At 38.2% G+C, this 21,973-nt stretch overlaps 1 protein-coding gene and 2 pseudogenes across 2 annotated transcripts; 1 reads left to right on the top strand and 2 right to left on the bottom strand.

Moving 5' to 3' along the window:
- Nucleotides 1-6,094: 6,094 nt before the first annotated feature.
- On the bottom strand, nucleotides 6,095-8,841 carry LOC104709579 (uncharacterized; annotated as a pseudogene). Its single transcript, XR_015563288.1, has one exon. The product of XR_015563288.1 is annotated as an uncharacterized LOC104709579 (transcript).
- Nucleotides 8,842-9,430: 589 nt separating this feature from the next.
- Nucleotides 9,431-9,985, top strand: LOC147940146 (uncharacterized). The gene has a single exon (XM_087461166.1). It carries the CDS (start codon nucleotides 9,431-9,433, stop codon nucleotides 9,983-9,985), a length of 555 nt encoding a protein of 184 aa, XP_087317292.1.
- Nucleotides 9,986-11,546: 1,561 nt separating this feature from the next.
- LOC104709577 (uncharacterized) lies at nucleotides 11,547-14,380 on the bottom strand (annotated as a pseudogene).
- Nucleotides 14,381-21,973: the final 7,593 nt, after the last annotated feature.

The raw sequence follows: 21,973 nt of genomic DNA, 5'->3' as shown, positions 1-21,973 counted from the left end.
AGACAGGGAAGCACATACAAACTTTCAGAACAGATAGAGGAGGAGAGTTTGTATCACAGGAGTTTAATTCTTTCTACAATGACTCAGGTATTAAGAGGCAACTTACGACTCCATACACCCCTCAGCAAAATGGTGTTGTTGAGAGGTGCAATAGGACCTTAATGGAGATGACTAAAAGCATATTGAAACATATGTTTGTTCCAAATTACTTATGGGAAGAAGCAGTACGCCATGCCACATATCTTTTGAGCAGGGTTGCTACAAGGTCGCTTAATGATAAAACTCCATATGAAGCTTTTCGTGGAAGGAGACCTAATCTCACTCATCTTCGAGTATTTGGTTGCATATGATTTGCAAAGATGGAGCAACCTCACTTAAAAAAACTTGATGACAGATCACGAATGTTGGTACACTTGGGTACAAAACCAGGATCAAAAGCATATCGCTTGTTTGATCCTAAAACTCGGAAGGTTGTGGTTAGTCGTGATGTTATTTTTGATGAGACAAGAAGTTGGGACTGGGATAAGAGATATTCGGAACAGGGTGAAATCAGAAGCTTCAACATCAATGTGGGAGTTTATGGTAACCATGGTATTCAAGAAGCAGAGTATGAAACAGAGCAAGGCGGTAATACCACTGAAGATATCAGATCAGAATCTGATAATCACGATGATGGTGAAGAGAATGAAATTCTTGGTAGTGGTAACGAAGATACCAAAGAGAAACCATTGGTACTAAGGAGAACTACAAGACAAAGGAAGAAGCCGACACACTTTGAGAACTATGTTCTACCAGATCATCTTGATAATTATGCTCTGTTTGCCGAGGAAGAAGGAGAGCGTTTGCTGATGTGTCTAAACAATGAACTTAGAGACTTTTATGAAGCAAAGGAATCAGGAAAATGAATGAAGGCTTGTGAGGAAGAAATCCATTCTATTCTTAAGAATCATACTTGGAGTCTTGTTGATCTTCCACTTGGAACAAAGCCAATAGGTTTGAAATGGATATTTAAAGTTAAAAGGAACTCTGATGGTAGCATAAATAAGTATAAAGCTAGGCTTGTAGCTAAGGGGTATGTGCAGAGATTTGGAATCGATTTTGAAGAGGTATTTGCTCTGGTTGCTCGAATCGAAACAATTCGGCTCCTAATCAGTCTTGCAGCGACGAATGGATGGGAGATACACCACCTTGATGTGAAAACAGCGTTACTTCATGGTGAGTTGAAAGAGACCGTTTTTGTTACTCAGCCAGAGGGTTTTGAGGTAAAAGGATCAGGTTGTTAGAAGGATCAGAGGACACGGTCTAAAAGTTGCATAAAGATTTGTATGGTTTAAAACAAGCACTAAGGGCTTGGAATGATAAGTTAAATCAAATTCTTAAGGATCTGCAGTTCAAGAGATGTGCAAAAGAACCGTATGTCTATCGGAGAAAGGTACATCAAGGTTTTATTCTTATTGCAGTATATGTTGACGACCTGTTCGTGTCAGAAACAAACATAAAGCCATAGAGGATTTTAAAAATGAGATGGCGTCCAAATTTGAGATGAGTGATCTCGGGAAACTAACCTACTATCTTGGGATAGAGGTGTGCCAACATAAAGAAGTAATTACACTAAAGCAAGGTCGCTACACTTTAAAAATATTGGAGGAAGCAGGATTGAAAGACTGTAATATGGTTCACACGCCTATGGATGAGGGTTTGAAGCTGTCAAAGTCCCTGAAAGAAAAGGATATAGATGCGTCTAAATATAGGAGGAGTGTTGGATGTTTGAGATATTTACTCCACACAAGACCGGATTTGTCATATTGTGTGGGTGTTTTGAGTCGGTATATGCAGAGTCCTAAGGAGTCACATGGAGCAGTGATGAAGCAGTGTTTGCGATATCTACAAGGAACAACAAATTTCTGACTCACATTTGCAAGATCAGTCTCACCAACAACTGAGTTAGTTGGTTACAATGACAACAATCACAATGTGGATCGTGATGATGGCAAGAGAACGACTGGTCATGTGTTCTATCTTGGAGGAAGTCTGATCACTTGGTGCTCACAAAAACAAGACACAGTGGCATTATCTTCTTGTGAAGCCGAGTTTATGGCTAGTACCGAAGCTGCAAGGCAGGCGATTTGGCTCCAAAATTTGCTTGGAGAGATCACCGAGTTACCATGTGGGAAGGTGATTATTCGAATAGACAACCAATCTGCCATTGCTCTAACCAAGAACCCAGTTTTCCATGGGCGGAGTAAGCACATACACACAAGGTATCATTTTATTAGAGAGTGTGTTGAGAGAGGACTGGTGGAGGTTGAACATGTACCAGGTGAAGAACAAAAGGCAGATATTCTAACAAAAGCTCTTGGAAGGATCAAGTTTAAAGAGATGAGGGAGCTCATTAGAGTGAGAGACTTGGGTGGAGTTAATTTCAAGCTTAGGAGGGAGAATGCTAATTTAAGTTTGAAGTTAACTTGAGGAATAACTTATACTAATCCTATTAGAGTTGTGATCCAAAGTGATAAGGATCAAATAAGTTTAGGAGTTATCTAAAACTTAGGTGTTTTTCTAATAGGATTAGGATTGGTATTTTACTATATATAGGGGTCGTGGCATGACATTATTATTGTGTGGTTTTTGAGAGAAAGAGAGATTGAGAGTTTAAGTTTTGAGGAATTTTCTTAAACTAATAAAAGTGAGTTCATACTTTTAGCACTCTTGAGTTCATAAAACCATAATCAAATTCTAGATAAAAAGACCGTGTATATCTGTGAGAAACTGATGATGTTGCTCTTGGCATTGCTTATGTTCGTTAATGTACTAATCTATTATGTTTATTCCCAAACCTTAATAGAGGAAAACTGTCACCAAAGCATGTTGTTGTTATCATTCATTCGTGAGGAAGTCAAAGAGATTAAGCATTTATGTTGATATTTTTGTTTCCCGTGTTATGCGTTATGTTGCGGTCGACTAATAAGAAGGAGAATCTAGATTGTTCGGAATAATCAGATTTTGGTGAGTACAGGTGTGACGCAGAGGAAAAGTTGTGAGGAGAGGAGAAAGGGAACTAGTCATCACGAAGGTTGGGGGAACTGCTGACGAGTTATTCAATGGCTGTGCAAGCCTCAGTGATGGGAGAGTAGCAAGCCAAGGAGTAGCCGCAAAGGGATGTGAGAAAAGAAAGAATGTAAATGTTGAAAAAGTGGTAGTAGGTATTATCTTAATCAGCAGATTATTTGAAATTTATACTGACATATTAGGCACGCAAGAGAAGAAAATTATATGGGCGAAAAATACATGTGAGATGACCCTATGGATTTTATTTCTGTACATTTTTCTTCGTTTGTGTTCTTTTAACTTTTTCTCATACACCCACGCCATCGAGCAATGAGATGTTTACTCTTCACATCCTATATTCTTCTCATAATCCCCTGTATAATCCTACTATCCTACTATATTAATTGAGAAGTACAAATATGAAACTAACCTTAAAATGTGTAAAAAATTACATTCAATTGCCATTAGAAAAACTTAATTCAAATTAATTAATTAAATAAATAAATATAATTAATTAAAAAACAAAAATTGGGGACACATAAAATAAAATAAATTGTAGAAAAGTAAAAAAATATATATTAGAATCAAAACAAATTTGTACTTAAAAAAAAATTAACGGCTAAGATTTTAAAATCTAATCGAATAAAATCTATATAAAAAAATTTATCAAAAAAACTTTTGCAGCACGGGTTAATTTTTTTTTTATCAAAAATCAAATATAATAAAATATATAACAGTTCCGTTTAACGGCTTAGATTTTAAAAATTAATAAATAAGAAAATAAAAGATATAGATACAGTATTTTATCTATTTTTAAAAAGTTATATTTTTCTTTTAGCCACCGTTCTTTAAAAAAATAAAACTCAGTTGAGATTTGAATATATTTAATGCTTAAAGGTGCTTATTATAAGGGAAACCACAGAAAAAAAACATTGTTTTTTAAGAGGTTTTTCATAACTTTCAATAGCTATAGTTGCCCTTTTTACATATTAGTTATATCTTTTTACTTACTTCACAACTATAGCAAGGATTGCGTTTAATTGACAAAGGTTTAAACAATTTTATTCGTTACATGCAAATGTTTTATTGACAGGTTTTCAATAAACATTTTTAAAATACAAAATTTTAATATAAACAAAACTGAATTTTTAATCACAAACCTTTATAAATAACATAATAACAAAATAAATTATTAAAAAATTTCTTAAAAAAAAGTTCAGCCCACGGATTTCCGCGGGTTAGTACCTAGTAAATAATAAAATGGAAGTACACAACCTCTTTTTGTAGACTATACAATTTTCATAAGTTGGTTACAAAATATGTTACATATTAAATATAGGTTGATTACAAAAAAAACGTTATAAATTAAATGGTCAATCTATGGACTATATGAATACACTTAAGAATATCCCAAAAAATTCTCTTAATTTTTTTTTCCAATGATTTATACAATTTCCTAAATAAAATCTTTAGTATTACATGTATTGTTACAAAATATATATTGTTAAGCATAAAAATATACTCTTAGACGTAAAAAGGAATTAAATCTTGGCAATTTATCATACTTAATCGTGATTTCTGAAATCTTATTATACAGTTGAAAATAAAATCTTACCTAAAAAAGTTCAAAAATTAAAATAAAAACAAACAACAAACATAACCATTTCTCAACATAAAATTACAAAATTAAAAATATAAAACTTACAAAATATGTGTTTTTTTAAAGCCATCATATTTAGCATATGATTTTATTGCATAATGTTTTATCAAAAAAAACTTTTAAAGATAATCATATAAATTATATTTTTATTTTAAAATTATAATATAAATAAAATGAATTTCAATCCGTGCTCTAGCACAGATCCTAATCTAGTTAAATAATTAAAACCGTTTGTTCTCGTTAAAATGTCACGTTTTCGTTGGTGTGATATATCCTCTTATAGTCTTATAGTTTTTTCATTTTTACAGCGTGTCGCTGGTGTTGATAATCTTCAATTGGATATAGCATATGTTGTCCTCTCTTAAATCTTTCTATTTCCCGCTATGATTATCATTTTTATTGCAACATCGTCAGCACTCAAAATTTGATATATCGGAAAAAACTAAAGCTAATGAAAAAATATTTGTCAATTTTAACCTTCAAAGGACTTTTTTATCCCCCAATATACAAATGGGCAATTGAGTTTGGGAAAAATATTTTGGGTTCGAGTTTTCCGTTTGGAAACGTAGCATCCGCTCTGGTATATTTAGCTTTCGAGTCGCGGTTAAACACTCACTGGAATTGAATATTCTTGGATTATACTCAAAACCTTGAAATATATTTTGGATTTGCATCACATTTGGTATATTTTTTTAATCCGTACCAAAGTAAAAAAATCTGAGATCAATCCGAATTCAATGAAAAAAATAAATCAATCCAAATTGTTAATAACGTACCAAACTAAATAAAGTGAATGTAATCATTAATAAAAAAACAATATTATATCAATTCAAACTGAAAGAAAAAAAAAAAAAACCATTGCAAACACTAAAACACTAAGTTCAAGTAGAGTTACTATTAGAGAATCAAGTGTTACAAAAGAAAGAAAAGAGGTTTATAAGATCAGGAATTAGTGTTACAATTAAGGATGTATAAGTTCGGATGTTTGGGTATACCTGATCAGATTCAGGTAGGCGATGCATTAGAAAAAAGCATTCGATTGGATTTTATGGAAGATCTACTGATGCGGATTTTCTTGTGCAGCTCTACTCTAAAACATGATTTATCAATGTAAATTATTTAAAGTTTTCACTTTTCCGCGCGGCAAGGCACCGGTCGACTTTCTAGTATATATAAAGTATACATTATGTTTGCAAGTTGTTTTTATTTTGTAGCATTCCACAAATATTACAACATATACTATGATGTTAAAATAAAAACAATTATAAATTCTAGAGTACGGAGAATCTTAATTTTATTAATGATTTTACATAATTCCATTAAAAAGAAAATATTGTATGTGAAAATCATGTCATAATAGAAATATAATAAAGATCAGAACACACATTTTGAAAAACAAAAGTACATTCACAAGAAAAGAAAAAAAGAGTTCACAAGAAATACAAATGAACCAAAGCAATATATTTAACACACATTCTTTATCGATCCCCTTCGCCTGGTGGGAACTAGCACGTTAAATAGGCAACCAGCAGAGCAAACGTATGAATCTGAGGTTCCAAGCATCTTGAGCATGAAAGGATACATACAACGTGACTTACACCATCTACAAAATGGGCGAGTGACACCATTATTGAGAGCCACCTTAAATGATCTGCTTAAAACCTCTATTGTGGTTGTTGGCATGAGCCCTGAAAAGTCTCCCACCATACAATCTATATGCAAACTATCTTGGTGATCTTTACATGTGTAGAACCATGTTTCTATATTGGTTTCTTTTCGACAAATGTCACACCAGTGTTTACCACTTGCCTCTTTGCCATAATATAGTGAGAAAGGATGATCGTTATCAATGCTATGTTTTACCAAAAGTGGTAAAGTGGCACATTTGAAATCCAAGAAAAATCCACAGTCGTTTTCAATGCACGTCAACACAGGAGATGCCAACTCGTTGCAACCATTGCATTTTGCTTCTTCGTCTTGTGGAATGTAATATAATGGATGATGGGGATGACTTGGATGGTAAAATGGCTCAGGAATTGTTCCGCATAGGACATCTAATTCCTTGTCCTCATGCTGGTACCTGAAACCATTGGATATTCTGTGACAAGCATAACACTCAAAAATATTGTCCTAGTTTGTAACTAAAGTCAGTTGTTCATTGTCCAACATATGCCATCTCCTTCTAAGAAATCCAGCGCAGGTTTTGTGTAGAATGAAATCACATTCAATACACCTGTAGAAAGATTGGAGACCGATGGGATGGGTGCATGCTCTGCACCGCTTGTTCTCTTCCTCCCATATAACACTATTAACGTGGAGCCTAAGCCAATGCTCTTGGTGGCTGAAATGTTGTATTGTGTTGTCTTCTATAACCACATATGGATCTAAATATTCTTTTTCTTCAGGTACTCCTTCGAGTTCTTCCCCATTCCACACATCGCTTCTAGTAGCACATTTAGAATGAACAAAATAGCCAGGACACCTCTGACAAGAATAACCCCCACAAGTCCAATCCATGTTCTCGAGGCAAACTCCACAAATAGAATTCACAACACCAAGAACAGAAGTGCGAGAGATACGGTGACCATGACGATTAGTCTTTATGACGCGTGGAAGGTCAAGACAGTCTTGGTGGATCATGAAACCACATTGAACACATAAGTAAGGGCTTCGATCTCCCTTCAACCCGCAAGCGTTACATGTAAACGAATCGAGTCTTGGGAGAAGAATGAGTGTGTGATCATGAGCTTTCGTATCACGCAAAGTTTCTGGTGGTGGGTTTAGAACACAATGCATATCCAAGGTGAAGTTGCACGAAGAACAATGATAATATAATTCATCAATCTCTTTTCCGCAAAGACGACATTTTCCATCAGAATAGTCTGGTGGTTGACCTGTGTTAAGCTTAAGATGGTGCGAGGAGTGGGAAGAGTGGTTTACCTCTGACTGGGGTTTTAACTCTGATGGACGCCATACGCAATTCACATGGAAGGATACATCACATTCATGACATTTATATGGGAACCCAGTACCAATCTTCCAACATTTAGCACCACACACGAACTCGATTTGTTCTTTGAAAAGGGCGAGCTTGTGGTGATGCGTCTTTTTAATGACAAGAACCTCTGGTGGTGGGTACTTGGCACAGTGTAGATCCACATTGAAGTCACAGATCTCGCAGCGATAACTGTTGACATTTCAGGATCTTCCTCTTAAGTCTTTCTTAAGAGGTTCACCATCTCCCTTACACTCACTTGTATGCTCTGTTTCTCTTACTCTAACAGAAGCATAAAGACTCTCTCTTTACTCTCTTGTTCTTTCTTTGTTTCTTTTCATATGACAAACGATTTGTAAGAGAGAAGAGAGAACACACATTAATTGTCTACATTTTATTTTCGGATCTCAAGGATACTTTCTTACAACACACACATCATACTTATACTACTTCTACTAGTTGCACCTCCCACATGCTCCCATACTTAAGACCATCATGACTCTTACACATTAGACCACGCTCCTAGGTACTAACCCTTACACATCATAGGTTTGCTTTCTTACACAAGCCACACTACTATTACAACAACTCTCTTAGCTAGGCTTTAACCAAACAAATGACTAAGTCACAACACAACTTTCTACTTTGTCTTGTCCTTGGTCTCTTGCTTCTACTTGTCGAGTCCATCTTCCACATGGACCACCAAAAACATCTTTCTCTTTGGGCCTAAATCAAGTTAGTAGCCCATGACAAAACACACAGGCTTGTTGACCTTTTTCTTGTCGTTGACTCTTCTTCTTCTTCTTCACGGAGCTTTGCTTCTTTTTCTTTGTTCTTCGACTCACTGATTTCTTCTTTCTCTTTGTTGCAGATTTAATCAAGAACTCAATTCTCAACAGTATCGTAAGTAGAGGGCAGCATGGTGGTGAGCAAGCCTTGGTCTGGGCTCCTTTGTGGTTTTTGTTTTCTCTTTTTCTGTTTTCTTTGAATAAAGCACCAACGGTTGATCCATATGGTTGTATTCTTCTTATGCTTCGGTTGTTATTGTTGCTTTTCTCTTGTATTTTTCTGGGTTGTACCCGATGTTCTTCAAGTTTTCGAGTAATAAATAAAACCTGTTGGCCCTTCTTTTGGTTTCACGTTTCGTTCTTATGTTTATTTCGGTATTTGGATTTGTACGGTGTTTGTCTATGTTTCAATATGAGGTTTAGGTGGCTATCGGTTCATGGGCCCTTCCTTGGCCTGTTTTTTATTTACTCGACTATACAGATTTCTTATTTTGGTGGTGTAGCCTCTAGTGGTTGGGCTTTCTTACATATGTTGAGTTTTGCAGAAAGTTTTTGGCCCTTTCCTCTTATATCTGCTGTAAATATTACCCACAACTATCTTTATAATTTCATGGGATTTCTGGTTTGTATATTTTTATTGCATAGGGTCCAACGGTGTATCGGTGTTTCTTGTCATGCTCTCCTTTTCCTAAGGGTGGGAGGAGATCATTGTGGGTGGCTTCACCCCCAAAATTTTCAAGTTTTTTAGTAAGTTGGAATTGTCAAGGCCTGGGTAACAAGGCCACCATTGGTAATTTCCGGGATTTATGGACCAAACATCGACCTGATTTTTTATTTCTTATGGAAACGAAACAATCGTACTTTGTCTTAGAAAAATTTGTGGGTCATTTTGGATACAAGAATCTTAAAACAGTTGAACATATTGGTTGTAGTGGAGGTATGGCTCTTTTTTACAATCAAGCTGATTTTCAGGTAACGATTTTGTTCGAGTCTAATCGGTTAATTGATATTGAAGCGGTTTTTAAAGGACGGATAATCCACTTAACTTTTATATATGGTGATCCAGTTCCTAAGAATCGGGATTTGGTTTGGGAACGTCTGGTACGAATTAGTACTACTCGTTCCTCTCCTTGGTTTGTGGTTGGGGACTTTAATGAGCTGCGAGGGAACCATGAAAAGCGTGGGGAGAAGTTACGACATCCTTCGTCTTTCTTTTCTTTTAATGGAATGATTCAGAATTGTGGTTTTTTGGAGTTTCCCTATCTTGGGGATTGTCTGTCCTGGAGAGGTTGGCGGGACAAAAAACCAATCCGTTGTCGGTTGGACAGAGCGTTAGGGAATGAAGATTGGCATGAGTTGTTCCTGGACACAGTCACTGAATATTTGCCGATGATAGCATCAGATCATAAGCCTCTCGTGGTTAATATTGGTGCCAAGCGGCCGCGGGGGAAACAGACCTTTATTTTCGACCGTCGCTGGATTGGTAAGGCGTGATTGATGGATGCGATTAATATGGGCTGGGACGGGGATTTGGACCCGGGTTCAGATTCCTTTGTGGATAAAATTATGAATTACCGAAGGGCAATCTCCCAGTGGCGCAAATCACAAGTTCCTTTCGGCAGGGACACCATTGAGGATTTGAAACGTCAATTAGAGGTGGCTCTGGAGGATGATTCTATTCCTTCTTCTGTGATCTCGGATTTACAAAATAGGTTGCGCCAAGCATACGAGGATGAAGAAATTTATTGGTATCAAAAGAGTCAGAATAAGTGGATGCGATTGAAAGACAAAAATTCAAAATATTTTCATGCCCAAACAAAGCAGTGACGTGCTCGCAATCAGATTACAGGTTTGTTTTCTAAGGATAATATTTGGTCAACTGAGGATGGTGACATTTGTGACACGGCAGTATCATATTTCGAGGAATTGTTTACTTCAACAAATCTGGCCAATTTGGAGGAGATCTTAAGGGAGGTAAACCCGGTTATTACATATGAGGAGAATGAGCGGTTTATAGGTCCGGCAACAGAGGCCGAGGTAAAGTCAGCTTTGTTTATGATGCACCCGGATAAAGTCCCAGGTCCAAACGGGATGACCGCTTTGTTTTTCCAGAAAGCTTGGGGTATAGTGAAATTAGATCTTGTGGCTTTGGTTAATAGGTTTTTGTGGAGGGGATTTTTGATAACAATCTTAATCGAACTCATATTTGTCTTATTCCAAAGGTGGCCAAGCCAACTAGGATGGCAGAATTGCGTCCGATTAGCCTATGTAATGTGGGATATAAAATCATTTCAAAAATATTGTGCCAGCGGCTTAAGAGAGTTTTACCAGGCCTTATTTTTGAGACCCAATTGGCTTTTGTTCCTGGCCGATTGATCTCAGATAATATCCTTATTGCACAAGAGATGTTTCACGGTTTACGTACCAACCCGTCTTGTAAAGGGCAATTTATAGCAATAAAAACATATATGAGTAAGGCTTATGATAGAGTTGAGTGGGACTTTCTCGCGACTTTGTTACACAAAATGGGGTTTGTAGAGGTATGGGTGTCGTGGATAATGTTTTGTGTCACTTCGGTTGAGTATAGAGTTCTTCTCAATGGCCAGCCCAATGGTTTGATCATTCCTCAGAGGGGGTTACGGCAGGGGGATCAATTTTCTCCTTATTTGTTCATTTTATGTATGGAGGTTTTAATTGCAAATATACGGAAGGCAGAAACAAACAAGCTTATTACTGGGATAAAAGTGGCGAATAAATGCCCATCTATTACACATTTGTTGTTAGCAGATGATAGTCTGTTTTCCTGTAAGGCGGATAGGGAACAATGTCGGGTAATTTTAGATATCCTAAAACAGTATGAATCTGCTTCAGGACAACAAATAAATTTTGTCAAGTCATCGGTTCAGTTTGGCCATAAGATTGATGACACAAAGAAGTCGGAATTACAGGATGTCCTTGGGATCACAACCTTGGGCGGTATGGGGTCATATCTAGGTTTACCTGAAAGCTTGGGTGGGGCAAAAACCAAAGTTTTTTCCTTTATTCGTGAACGAATTCAGAGTCGAACGAATGGTTGGACGGCAAATTTGCTTTCGAAAGGGGGGAAAAAGGTAATGATTAAATATGTGGCTAATGCTGTCCCGACTTTCGTGATGTCTTGTTTTAGGATACCAAAAACAATTACATCCAAACTTACAAGTGCAGTGGCGAATTTTTGGTGGAGCACTAATGTTTCTATATTGGTTTCTTTCCCACAAATGTCACACCAGTGTTTACCACTTGCCTCTTTGCCATAATATAGTGAGAAAGGATGATCGTTATCAATGCTATGTTTTACCACAAGTGGTAAAGTGGCACATTTAAAATCCAAGAAAAATCCACAGTCGTTTTCAATGCACGTCAACACAGGAGATGCCAACTCGTTGCAACCATTGCATTTTGTTTCTTCGTCTTGTGGAATGTAATATAATGGATGATGGGGATGACTTGGATGGTAAAATGGCTCAGGAATTGTTCCGCATAGGACATCTAATTCCTTGTCCTCATGCTGGTACCTGAAACCATTGGATATTCTGTGACAAGCATAACACTCAAAAATATTGTCCTCGTTTGTAACTAAAGTCAGTTGTTCATTGTCCAACATATGCCATCTCCTTCTAAGAAATCCAGCGCAGGTTTTGTGTAGAATGAAATCACATTCAATATACCTGTAGAAAGATTGGAGACCGATGGGATGGGTGCATGCTCTGCACCGCTTGTTCTCTTCCTCCCATATAACACTATTAACGTGGAGCCTAAGTCAATGCTCTTGGTGGCTGAAATGTTGTATTGTGTTGTCTTCTATAACCACATATGGATCTAAATATTCTTTTTCTTCAGGTACTCCTTCGAGTTCTTCCCCATTCCACACATCGCTTCTAGTAGCACATTTAGAATGAACAAAATAGCCAGGACACCTCTGACAAGAATAACCCCCACAAGTCCAATCCATGTTCTCGAGGCAAACTCCACAAATAGAATTCACAACACCAAGAACAGAAGTGCGAGAGATACGGTGACCATGACGATTAGTCTTTATGACGCGTGGAAGGTCAAGACAGTCTTGGTGGATCATGAAACCACATTGAACACATAAGTAAGGGCTTCGATCTCCCTTCAACCCGCAAGCGTTACATGTAAACGAATCGAGTCTTGGGAGAAGAATGAGTGTGTGATCATGAGCTTTCGTATCACGCAAAGTTTCTGGTGGTGGGTTTAGAACACAATTGCATATCCAAGGTGAAGTTGCACGAAGAACAATGATAATATAATTCATCAATCTCTTTTCCGCAAAGACGACATTTTCCATCAGAATAGTCTGGTGGTTGACCTGTGTTAAGCTTAAGAGGGTGCGAGGAGTGGGAAGAGTGGTTTACCTCTGACTGGGGTTTTAACTCTGATGGACGCCATACGCAATTCACATGGAAGGATACATCACATTCATGACATTTATATGGGAACCCAGTACCAATCTTCCAACATTTAGCACCACACACGAACTCGATTTGTTCTTTGAAAAGGGTGAGCTTGTGGTGATGCGTCTTTTTAATGACAAGAACCTCTGGTGGTGGGTACTTGGCACAGTGTAGATCCACATTGAAGTCACAGATCTCGCAGCGATAACTGTTGACATTTCAGGATCTTCCTCTTAACTCTTTCTTAAGAGGTTCACCATCTCCCTTACACTCACTTGTATGCTCTGTTTCTCTTACTCTAACAGAAGCATAAAGACTCTCTCTTTACTCTCTTGTTCTTTCTTTGTTTCTTTTCATATGACAAACGATTTGTAAGAGAGAAGAGAGAACACACATTAATTGTCTACATTTTCTTTATTGGATCTCAAGGATATCTTCCTTACAACACAAGCACACATACATATAGTAGTTTCTCTCCACTTGCCACACACACACTTATGCCCATACCTTAGGCCATACTTCTACTCTCTTACACAAGCCACACTAGTAGCCACTCTACTTACTCATTGGAACTCTAGTTCCTTGATTCACTCTTACACATTCAACAACTCTTAACAACTCACTTATACTCTAACTATGACTAGGTTTACTTTAGTTATCACAACTCTTCTTGTTGGACCTTAACTAAACACTTATTCATATGGGCCTTATCATCACCGATGGCCCAATTCACAAAACACAAACCCAAATGGTTTGTTGACTTTCTTCTCCTCCCTTGACTCCTCTCTTCACGTCGTCTCTTCTCCGACAACGTTTTCTTCTTTACGGGAGCTTTGCTGCTTTGCTTCTTCTTCTTTGTTCTTCGACTGACTGATTTCTCTTTGTTGCAGATTTAATCAAGAACTCAATTCTCAACAATAACACAGATCCACATTTATACACAGTCCACACAAATCGCAACAATGATCTTGTTTACGTACAAGCTTGAGAGTGTGATTGGGGTGAGATGGATGTTCGACATATTCTGAGGACTCGCCACATTTCTTGTGGACGAAAAAATCGCAGCTTTGCAATAACATGTTGCTCGTGTACCCATCACTGACAGCTTCCAAGCAGCCACAACAATCGCCTTTCCTCAGATTATTCCAAGGCATCATAAGATGCTCGTGGATCAACGGTAGTGATACTTCCATAGAGGCCATTGTTGTATACGACGAGAGATTGTGAAGAAGACGAAAAAGAAAAAAAGTTGGATCTGAAATTTGAAAGCTGTGCTCCGATCCTGTCAAGTCTTCCACTCTTCTCTCTTTCTCAAAAGTCTTCCACTCTTCTCTCTTTCTCAAAAGTCTTCCACTCTTCTCTCTTTCTCAAAAGTCTTCGTTGACATATCAGACTTTTAACGGTCTTTCTTTAAAAATAAAAATAATAATTCTTACGGCTTATTGACAATATATATGACTAGTTCATTGGATTAGTTAATGAAACCATTTATTGTTGTGTATAAAAATGTAGTAATAAACGTTGACAAGGGAAAGATAATGTAGAATATTTTTCAATGGCAACTAGACGATTTAAATATTATTTCCACCAATAAAATAAGATGATTTAAATAATTTTCATTATTTCAATACTGTTATTTACAAATTTATAATTCATGATCCATATCTTTTACCTGTTTTTCTTTTTATTTTGTTTTGAGATTCTAAAATTGCGGTTTAAGTCCCAAAACACCCGGAATCTAAAGGGGTCACTTAGACGATGTGGTAATCACTAGAGAGTGTTTTTGCACTTTCATATAATATATCTACAGATAATCAAAAAGGAATATATTTTTGTAAATACTCCTTTTCAAAAATACATTTTTCTTACCATTTCTTATTTTTTATTGACTTTTATTAAATACTAGAGTTTGGTATATAGTCTTGAAATAAACAACTCCGTAAATACAATGGAGGATAAAAATATATACCAGCAGTTTCTTGTTGAAAATGAGCTTGTTTAGCTAATCTATCAGCAACCTGATTGCACTCTCGCCGAAGAAGGGGAAAAGATATATTAGTAAAAAGATTCGCCCAACTGCAGATATCAACTAGGAGATTTTCCATAGTTATGCTCGTTGTTCGTTGATGTAAAAGATCATCTAGAGGTTTGCAATCTCCTTCTAGAATCACTTTTCGGTAACCTCGACACCAAGTCGATTGAATAGCATGTAGCAGGGCTAGTCCTTCGGTCTCCAAGGATTAGATGCTTGCTTGAGTTTTGAGCTGCCGGATAACAGATACGTACCTTTATCATCACGGATTACCCAACCAACCCCAATACTTCCATCATGGTAATGAAAGCTTCCATCGTAGTTCACTTTGACTAATTATGTTGGTGGTGGTTGCCATTGAGATGATTGAGTGGGTATATCTGGCAGAATGGTGCGACTAGATTGTTGTGCAGATGGTTACGTCGCTGCAAGCCATTCTGTAACATCATCAGTAGCTTTGGTAATAACTGAATCTACTTCCCAAACTTTATTGAAGATAAGGTCATTTCTTGATTTCCACAGCTGCCAACCAATCCATAAAGGAAGATGTTTCTTGTCGTCATCCATAGCAGAATTATGTAACAACAACAACACTTCAATATTTATAGTTTAAGGTTTAAAATTCAAACTTCCAAAAATAACACTATTTATACTTTTACAATATTTTAAATTTCTTTTTACATTTGGTTGTAGGTTTAAGTTCTCTATTTTACATTTAGGGTATTTTTTGAGGAAGTAGGGTTTAATATATAGAGTTTAGGGTTTAATTTTGAAATAGTATAGTGTGATTTTGGAACTTTAGAGATGATGTGCTAAATTTGGAAATAAAACTTATGTTTGTGCTATTTGTGAGAATTGTCATTATATTATTGTATATTAGTTTAAAGTTATTTTTTTTTTAAACAACAAAATACTAAAACTAAGAAGGGGATAATTATCCTATTATTTTAGGTAAATACTGCAAATGTGAAAGGTACAAAAAAAGGTATTTATATTATCATCTTTAAAATAAATAAAAAATCTAAGGTTAAGATAAATTTATATCTAAGCAGAAGAATTCTTTTCTTTTTGTTTTCTGCTCTCACTAAAAGAAATGTTATATTATTACTCATATAAAGTAAAGTTCAAAATATTTATATCGAGTAAAACAAATTATAATCCAAAAATATGTAATTTTGATTTTAAGGATATGTTAATATTCTATATATACTCATTAGGTGAATGTTAGTTTTTCTAAATTTTATGATTTATTAGTTATAAATTAAATAACTATATTATTCATTTACAAAGTTTCAAAAATACAACACCAATTAAACATTTCATTTAAATATGAATAAGTAAACAACCAAAATAATGAATTAAAATATTTTTTAAACATTATAAATATCTTAAACTATTTTGGTTAAGTACATTTGGTTGCATATGCTCGCGGATAACTCCTCCAACTATGTTACTTTATGTTTATATTAGAAAAATTACTTTCGTTTCTTATTATTGAAGATTAAATCATAGCGTCTCTTTTGGTTAATTCTTTTCCATTTACATTTTTGTTGGAATCTTTTTTAGTCTTATAATTAATTTACTTTTTGGTTTGTTAAATTAGTTGAACTATTTTTAAAAAATATATTTGTCCACACAAGCGTATAATAAAATAATCGAATTAGTGATATATTTGACCACAAAAAAAAAGTTTAGACAATAATTGTTTTTAAAAAGTTTTTGCCCGCACAAGTGTACGAGTAACTCTCCTAGTGTAACATCTGCGAACCAAAATCCCGATTTAGGGGTTGCATCGGTCGATGCACTATGTGAATCGGTCGATACAAGGTTGGTTTTCTGCGGACGAGTTTAAGTTAAACGCTGCGTTTTGGGTTAGGGAAACCATTAACACGAGCTTTTGTCTCATTAGTCGTGTTTAGCCGCTTTTGAGAGAAAAGAAAAGAGAGAAAAGTTCCCTAAGTGTTCTTGAGCGTTCTTGGTGATTTCTAGTGATTGGAGGTTTTTCCTGTAGAGATCTGTAGCTGAGATCGTTGTAGGAGCTTCCTAGGAGCGTGTTCTTGCTTGTTTAAGGTTCAGAAACTTTTTGCCAAAGGTAAGTGCATGACCATGGCTTATCTAAGCTGGAGATTTCTTTGATCTGATTGTTTTTGTGTTGTTTGGCTTGTTAGAATGTTATTTGGGACGTTAGGAAGCTTTCTTGTGGCTTGGGATCAAGTTTTATGGTTGTAGGAACGAAGATCCGGCGAGAAACTTTGGGGGAAAACGATGCTCGGCATGTACATCGGTCGATGCACTTTGTGCGTCGGTCGATGCAAGTGCGAGGACGGCGCGTAAAACCTAGGGTTTTTGTGCTATGTCGAGCATGTCGATCGATGCAATGGGAGCATCGGTCGATGTAAGTGAACCTTGCATCGGTCGACGCAACCCCAACGGGTGTCGGTCGATGCATGCTTGGTGTCGGTCGACGCAGAGTCCTGGTTTGTTATTGTTGATTGTTGATTGTTGGTTGATGGTTAGAGATGTCTCTATTGCTTGTGTATATAGCCCAGTAGATGGGAGGATTGCCTTACTGAGTGTTTATAAAATACTCATGCATTGCAATTTGTGTTTGTGGTGCAGGTAAATGCAAAGTGTGATCGTGGAATCAAGGCAATGAAGAGGAGGATGTTCTAAGGACTCGTTTGGTTGTTGTCTGGCATTGTTAGGTGGCTAGAGTTGGGTCATTAGAAACATTGTTAGGTTGCTGGTTCTATGTTTCCTGTTGGTTAGATATTGGATATTATTTATGTTATAATATTGGTCTTATTATTGGATATTTATTGGTATTGGTTATTTCCGCTGTTGGTTGTGATTGTGGTTAGATGACTAATGGGTATGGGACCACTAATTGTAGTTTGTTTATTATTATTATTATTATTATTATTATTATTATTATTATTATTATTATTATTATTATTATTATTATTATTATTATTATTATTATTATTATTATTATTATTATTATTATTATTATTTATTAAAAAAAAATGGGTCGGTTCGTTTCAGTTTGGTATCAGAGCCCTTACGGTTCTAGGTTTGGTTCGCTAGGCTTTGTGCGGTAGATGTTTGGGATTGCATGTATTAATTGATTATGTGAGTTAGTCAATTATGTGTGGCATGGAGTCCTAGAACATCCTCTTCGAGCCTACAGTGTAATTCCACGGTGAGTTTTGGTTTTTGTATTTTTATGTTATGTTAAGATTGCTTGTTAGCCTCTGTTCGTGGAAGTGCAGTGATTAAAGGTGTTTGAGTTGTTGGTAGTGGACGGGGACGTGGTCGTGGTGATGGTCGGGCGGGTCTCGAGGCCAGCGAGTGTGTGGTCCAGAGTTCCACGAGGAGGTACGTGAAAGGGTCGCAAGCGTATCAGGAGGGACCAGAGGGGGTTAGCCGGTGAGCGTGCCGGGGGTGCTGGGAACCCAGGTGTGGGGTTGCAGCAGGTGGAGCCCAGGGTCGAGATGATCGCTTGGCGGATCTGTTGGCGTATTGTTGGAGCGGTTACCGAGAGGGGTGCCAGTGCAGGCTCCAGTTGTACCGCATGTGTCGGGGTGCAGCCGAGGGCTGCAGATGTTGAGGACTTTCCATCTTATGTTAGGAGGATGGAGCAGTGGTAGATGACCGGTGCGAGATTCTTCGCGAGAGTTATCGAGCCTAGAGAGGCGGATAGAGAGACATTTGTAGTTGGAGCAGATATTTCTCTGTTTGGTGGGTAATCCAGTTGGATATTAGAAGTTGAGTGGGTAGGTGTAACATTGTAATGTTATACTCGTACCACGGGAAGTACTTTTGGTCGAGAGATGTTTATAGTCTTTAAGGATTGTTGCTCCTGAGGGGATGGTGGTTTTCCCAGAATACCAATAGCTCGAGGGGTTGTAGGCTCCGAGAGTGGCAGAGGGGATGATGTTCCCCTAAGGGGATGATTAGTTCCCCTGATACCGAGATATTAATGATTATGGTCCAAGAGTGAGACGGTATAACTCGAAGACGGTGGTCTAAGAGTGAGATCGGTATGGTTCGAAGGTTGCGACCTAAGGGTTGAAGAGTTGGGAGCAAGCAATGCCTAGGACGTGAGTATAAACATAATGACTGAAGGTAGACCTCAAGAGAGTGATGGTGGTTTAATCTCGGGTTTTGGATGTATTGACCAGTGGGTCAGGATTTTATGACCGGAGCGGTCATGAATGTGTGGCTGTTGCGCTAGGATTGTGCGGCCGGTGGTGCTGGAGTCCCGGGAAGGGGAGTTGCAGCAGGAATGAGCCGGGAAAGGCATGTTTGCCAGATACATAAGTTCACGAGAAGCCTTCATGGCAGGATAAACTAATGGTTGCGACGATGGTGGTTGAAGTTCATTGGAGATGGACAGGGTTACTAGATTCAAGGTTTTGGTAAGCTTGCTGGGGGAAATAAGTCAAGTGGTTGAGTTGACGGCTTGCAAAGCATTTGATGCGGTGAATCAGAATATGCGAACATATGGTACTTGTTTGTTTTATTACGCTCGTATTGATGATTTGCTGTGGAGAATTGCCAAGCGGAAAGCTATTTTTTTGGAATAAGCTATCTTGAGGAAGTTTCCCTTAGAGGCAAGTTACTAGAGGTTCTTGGACTGGCAAGAGGGGTTGATTTTCATATGGTAGTGAGTTGATGTCAGCATACTTGATTATTAGTCTAGTAGAGCTGAAGAAGTAACAGAGGATTTGTTGAGCAGAGGATTCATTCATCTTATCACTTCACCGTGGGGAGCGTCGGTGGTGTTCGTCAAGTAGAAGGACGAGGTATAGGTTTATGAGTTCGTGGTGATGCCTTTCGGGTTGACTAACGCGCCAACATCGTGTTTCAGAAGTTTCTGGACATGTCTGTCATCATTTTTTTATCGACGATATCCTGGTATAGTCTAAGAGTCTTGAAGAACATGCAGTGCATTTGAGAGCAGTTCTTGAGAAGCTGCGTGAGAAAAGATTGTTTGCTAAGTTGAGCAAGTGTAGTTTCTGGCAGCGTGAGATGGGTTTTCTGGATCATATTGTTTATGCAGAGCGGGTTTCTGTAGATCTGGAGAAGATTCAGGCTATCAGAGATTGGCCCAGACCGCAGAATGCCACAGAGATCAGGAGTTTCCTTGGTTTGGCAGGTTACTACAGGAGGTTTGTGCAGGGGTTTGCGAGCAGAGCACGTCCTATGACTAAGTTGACAGGGAAAGATGTTCCTTTTGTTTGGTCACAGGAGTGTAAGGAAGGCTTTGCAAGCCTCAAGGAGATGTTGACTACTACGCCAATGTTGGCTTTGCCTGAGCAGGGTGAACCCTATGTGGTTTATACTGATGCATCCAGAGTTGGTTTGGGGTGTGTGTTGATGCAGCATGGGAAGGTGATTGCCTATGCTTCGCGGCAGTTGCGGAAGCATGAGGGCAACTATCCTACTCATGATTTGGAGATGACTGTTGTAGTGTTTGCCCTGAAGATTTGGAGATCTTATCTTTATGGTGCAAAGGTACAAGTATTTACAGATCATAAGAGCCTGAAGTATATATTCACTCAGCCCGAGCTGAATTTGAGGCAGAGGCGATGGATGGAGCTTGTGGCAGATTATTATTTGGAGATAGCTTATCACCCTGGTAAGGCTAACTCGGTTGCAGATGCTCTGAGTCAGAAGAGGGTAGCTTTGGCTCATGAGCAGGATATGGAGTCTCTCATAGGAGAGATCAGTGCGTTGAGTTTGTGTGCGGTTTTGCAGGAGCCGTTGGGTTTGGAGGCGGCTGACAGAGCAGATTTTCTGAGTAGAGTTCGGTTGGCATAGGAGAGGGATTTGGGGCTGGTGGATGCCTCAAAGGATGTTGGTTCTGAGTATCAGGTTTCGGCTAATGGTACTAATTTGGTGCATGGGCGGATTTTTGTGCCCAAGGATGAGGAGCTGAGATAGGAGATCTTGAGGAAGGCTCATGCGATCAAGTTCTCTATTCATCCAGGAGCGACTAAGATGTACTCTAATCTCAAAAGGTACTATCACTGGGTCGAGATGAAGAAGGATGTAGCTAGTTGGGTCGCGAGGTGCGATGTGTGTCAACTAGTGAAGGCAGAGCATCAAGTTCCAGGAGGGATGCTGAAGAGTCTACCCATTCCCGAGTGGAAGTGGTATATGATTACCATGGATTTTGTGGTAGGATTGCCAGTGTCTCAAACTTTTGATGCTATTTGGGTCATTGGGGGCCGGTTTACTAAGTCGGCACATTTTCTGGCCATTAAGAAGACTGATGGAGCAGCGGTCTTGGCTAAGAAGTATGTGAAGGAGATAGTCAGGTTGCATGGGGTGCCAGCGAGTATTGTGTCTGATAGAGATTCTAAGTTCACTTCGGTGTTCTAGAGAGCGTTTCAGGCAGAGATGGGCACTAAGGTGCATATGAGTACAGCTTATTATCCCCAGACAGATGGACAGTCGGAGAGGACAATCTAGACGCTGGAGGATTTGCTGAGGATGTGTGTGTTGGATTGGGGAGGCCATTGGGCAGATCACTTGAGCTTGGTAGAGTTTGCTTACAACAACAGTTACCAGGCGAGTATTGGGATGGCTCCTTATGAGGCTTTGTATGGGAGGTCGTGTCGTACACCGTTATGCTGGATTCAGGTGGGGGAGAGGAGCATTTACGGGGCAAATTTTATTCAGGAGACCTCGGAGAAGATTCAGGTTCTCAAGCTGAACATGAAGGAAGCTCAGGATCATCAAAGGAGTTATGCCGATAGGAGGAGGAGAGATCTTGAGTTTCAGGTTGGAGATAGAGTGTACCTCAAGATGGCCATGTTGCAGGGTCCGAACAGGTCATTGACTAAGACTTAGTTCAGTCCGAGGTATATGGGTCCGTTCAGAGTGATTGAGCGGGTTGGACCAGTGGCATATAGATTGGAGTTACCTGAGGTTATGCGTGCATTCCATAAGGTTTTCCATGTGTCTATGTTGCGGAAATGTCTCCGT

This window comes from Camelina sativa, chromosome 8, assembly GCF_030686135.1.
Source record: "Camelina sativa cultivar CO46 ecotype springtype chromosome 8, ASM3068613v1".
In the NCBI taxonomy this organism is placed as follows: domain Eukaryota; kingdom Viridiplantae; phylum Streptophyta; class Magnoliopsida; order Brassicales; family Brassicaceae; genus Camelina; species Camelina sativa.
The sequence above is the reverse complement of the archived record's forward strand: the minus strand, read 5'-3'. Positions and strand labels throughout refer to the sequence as shown.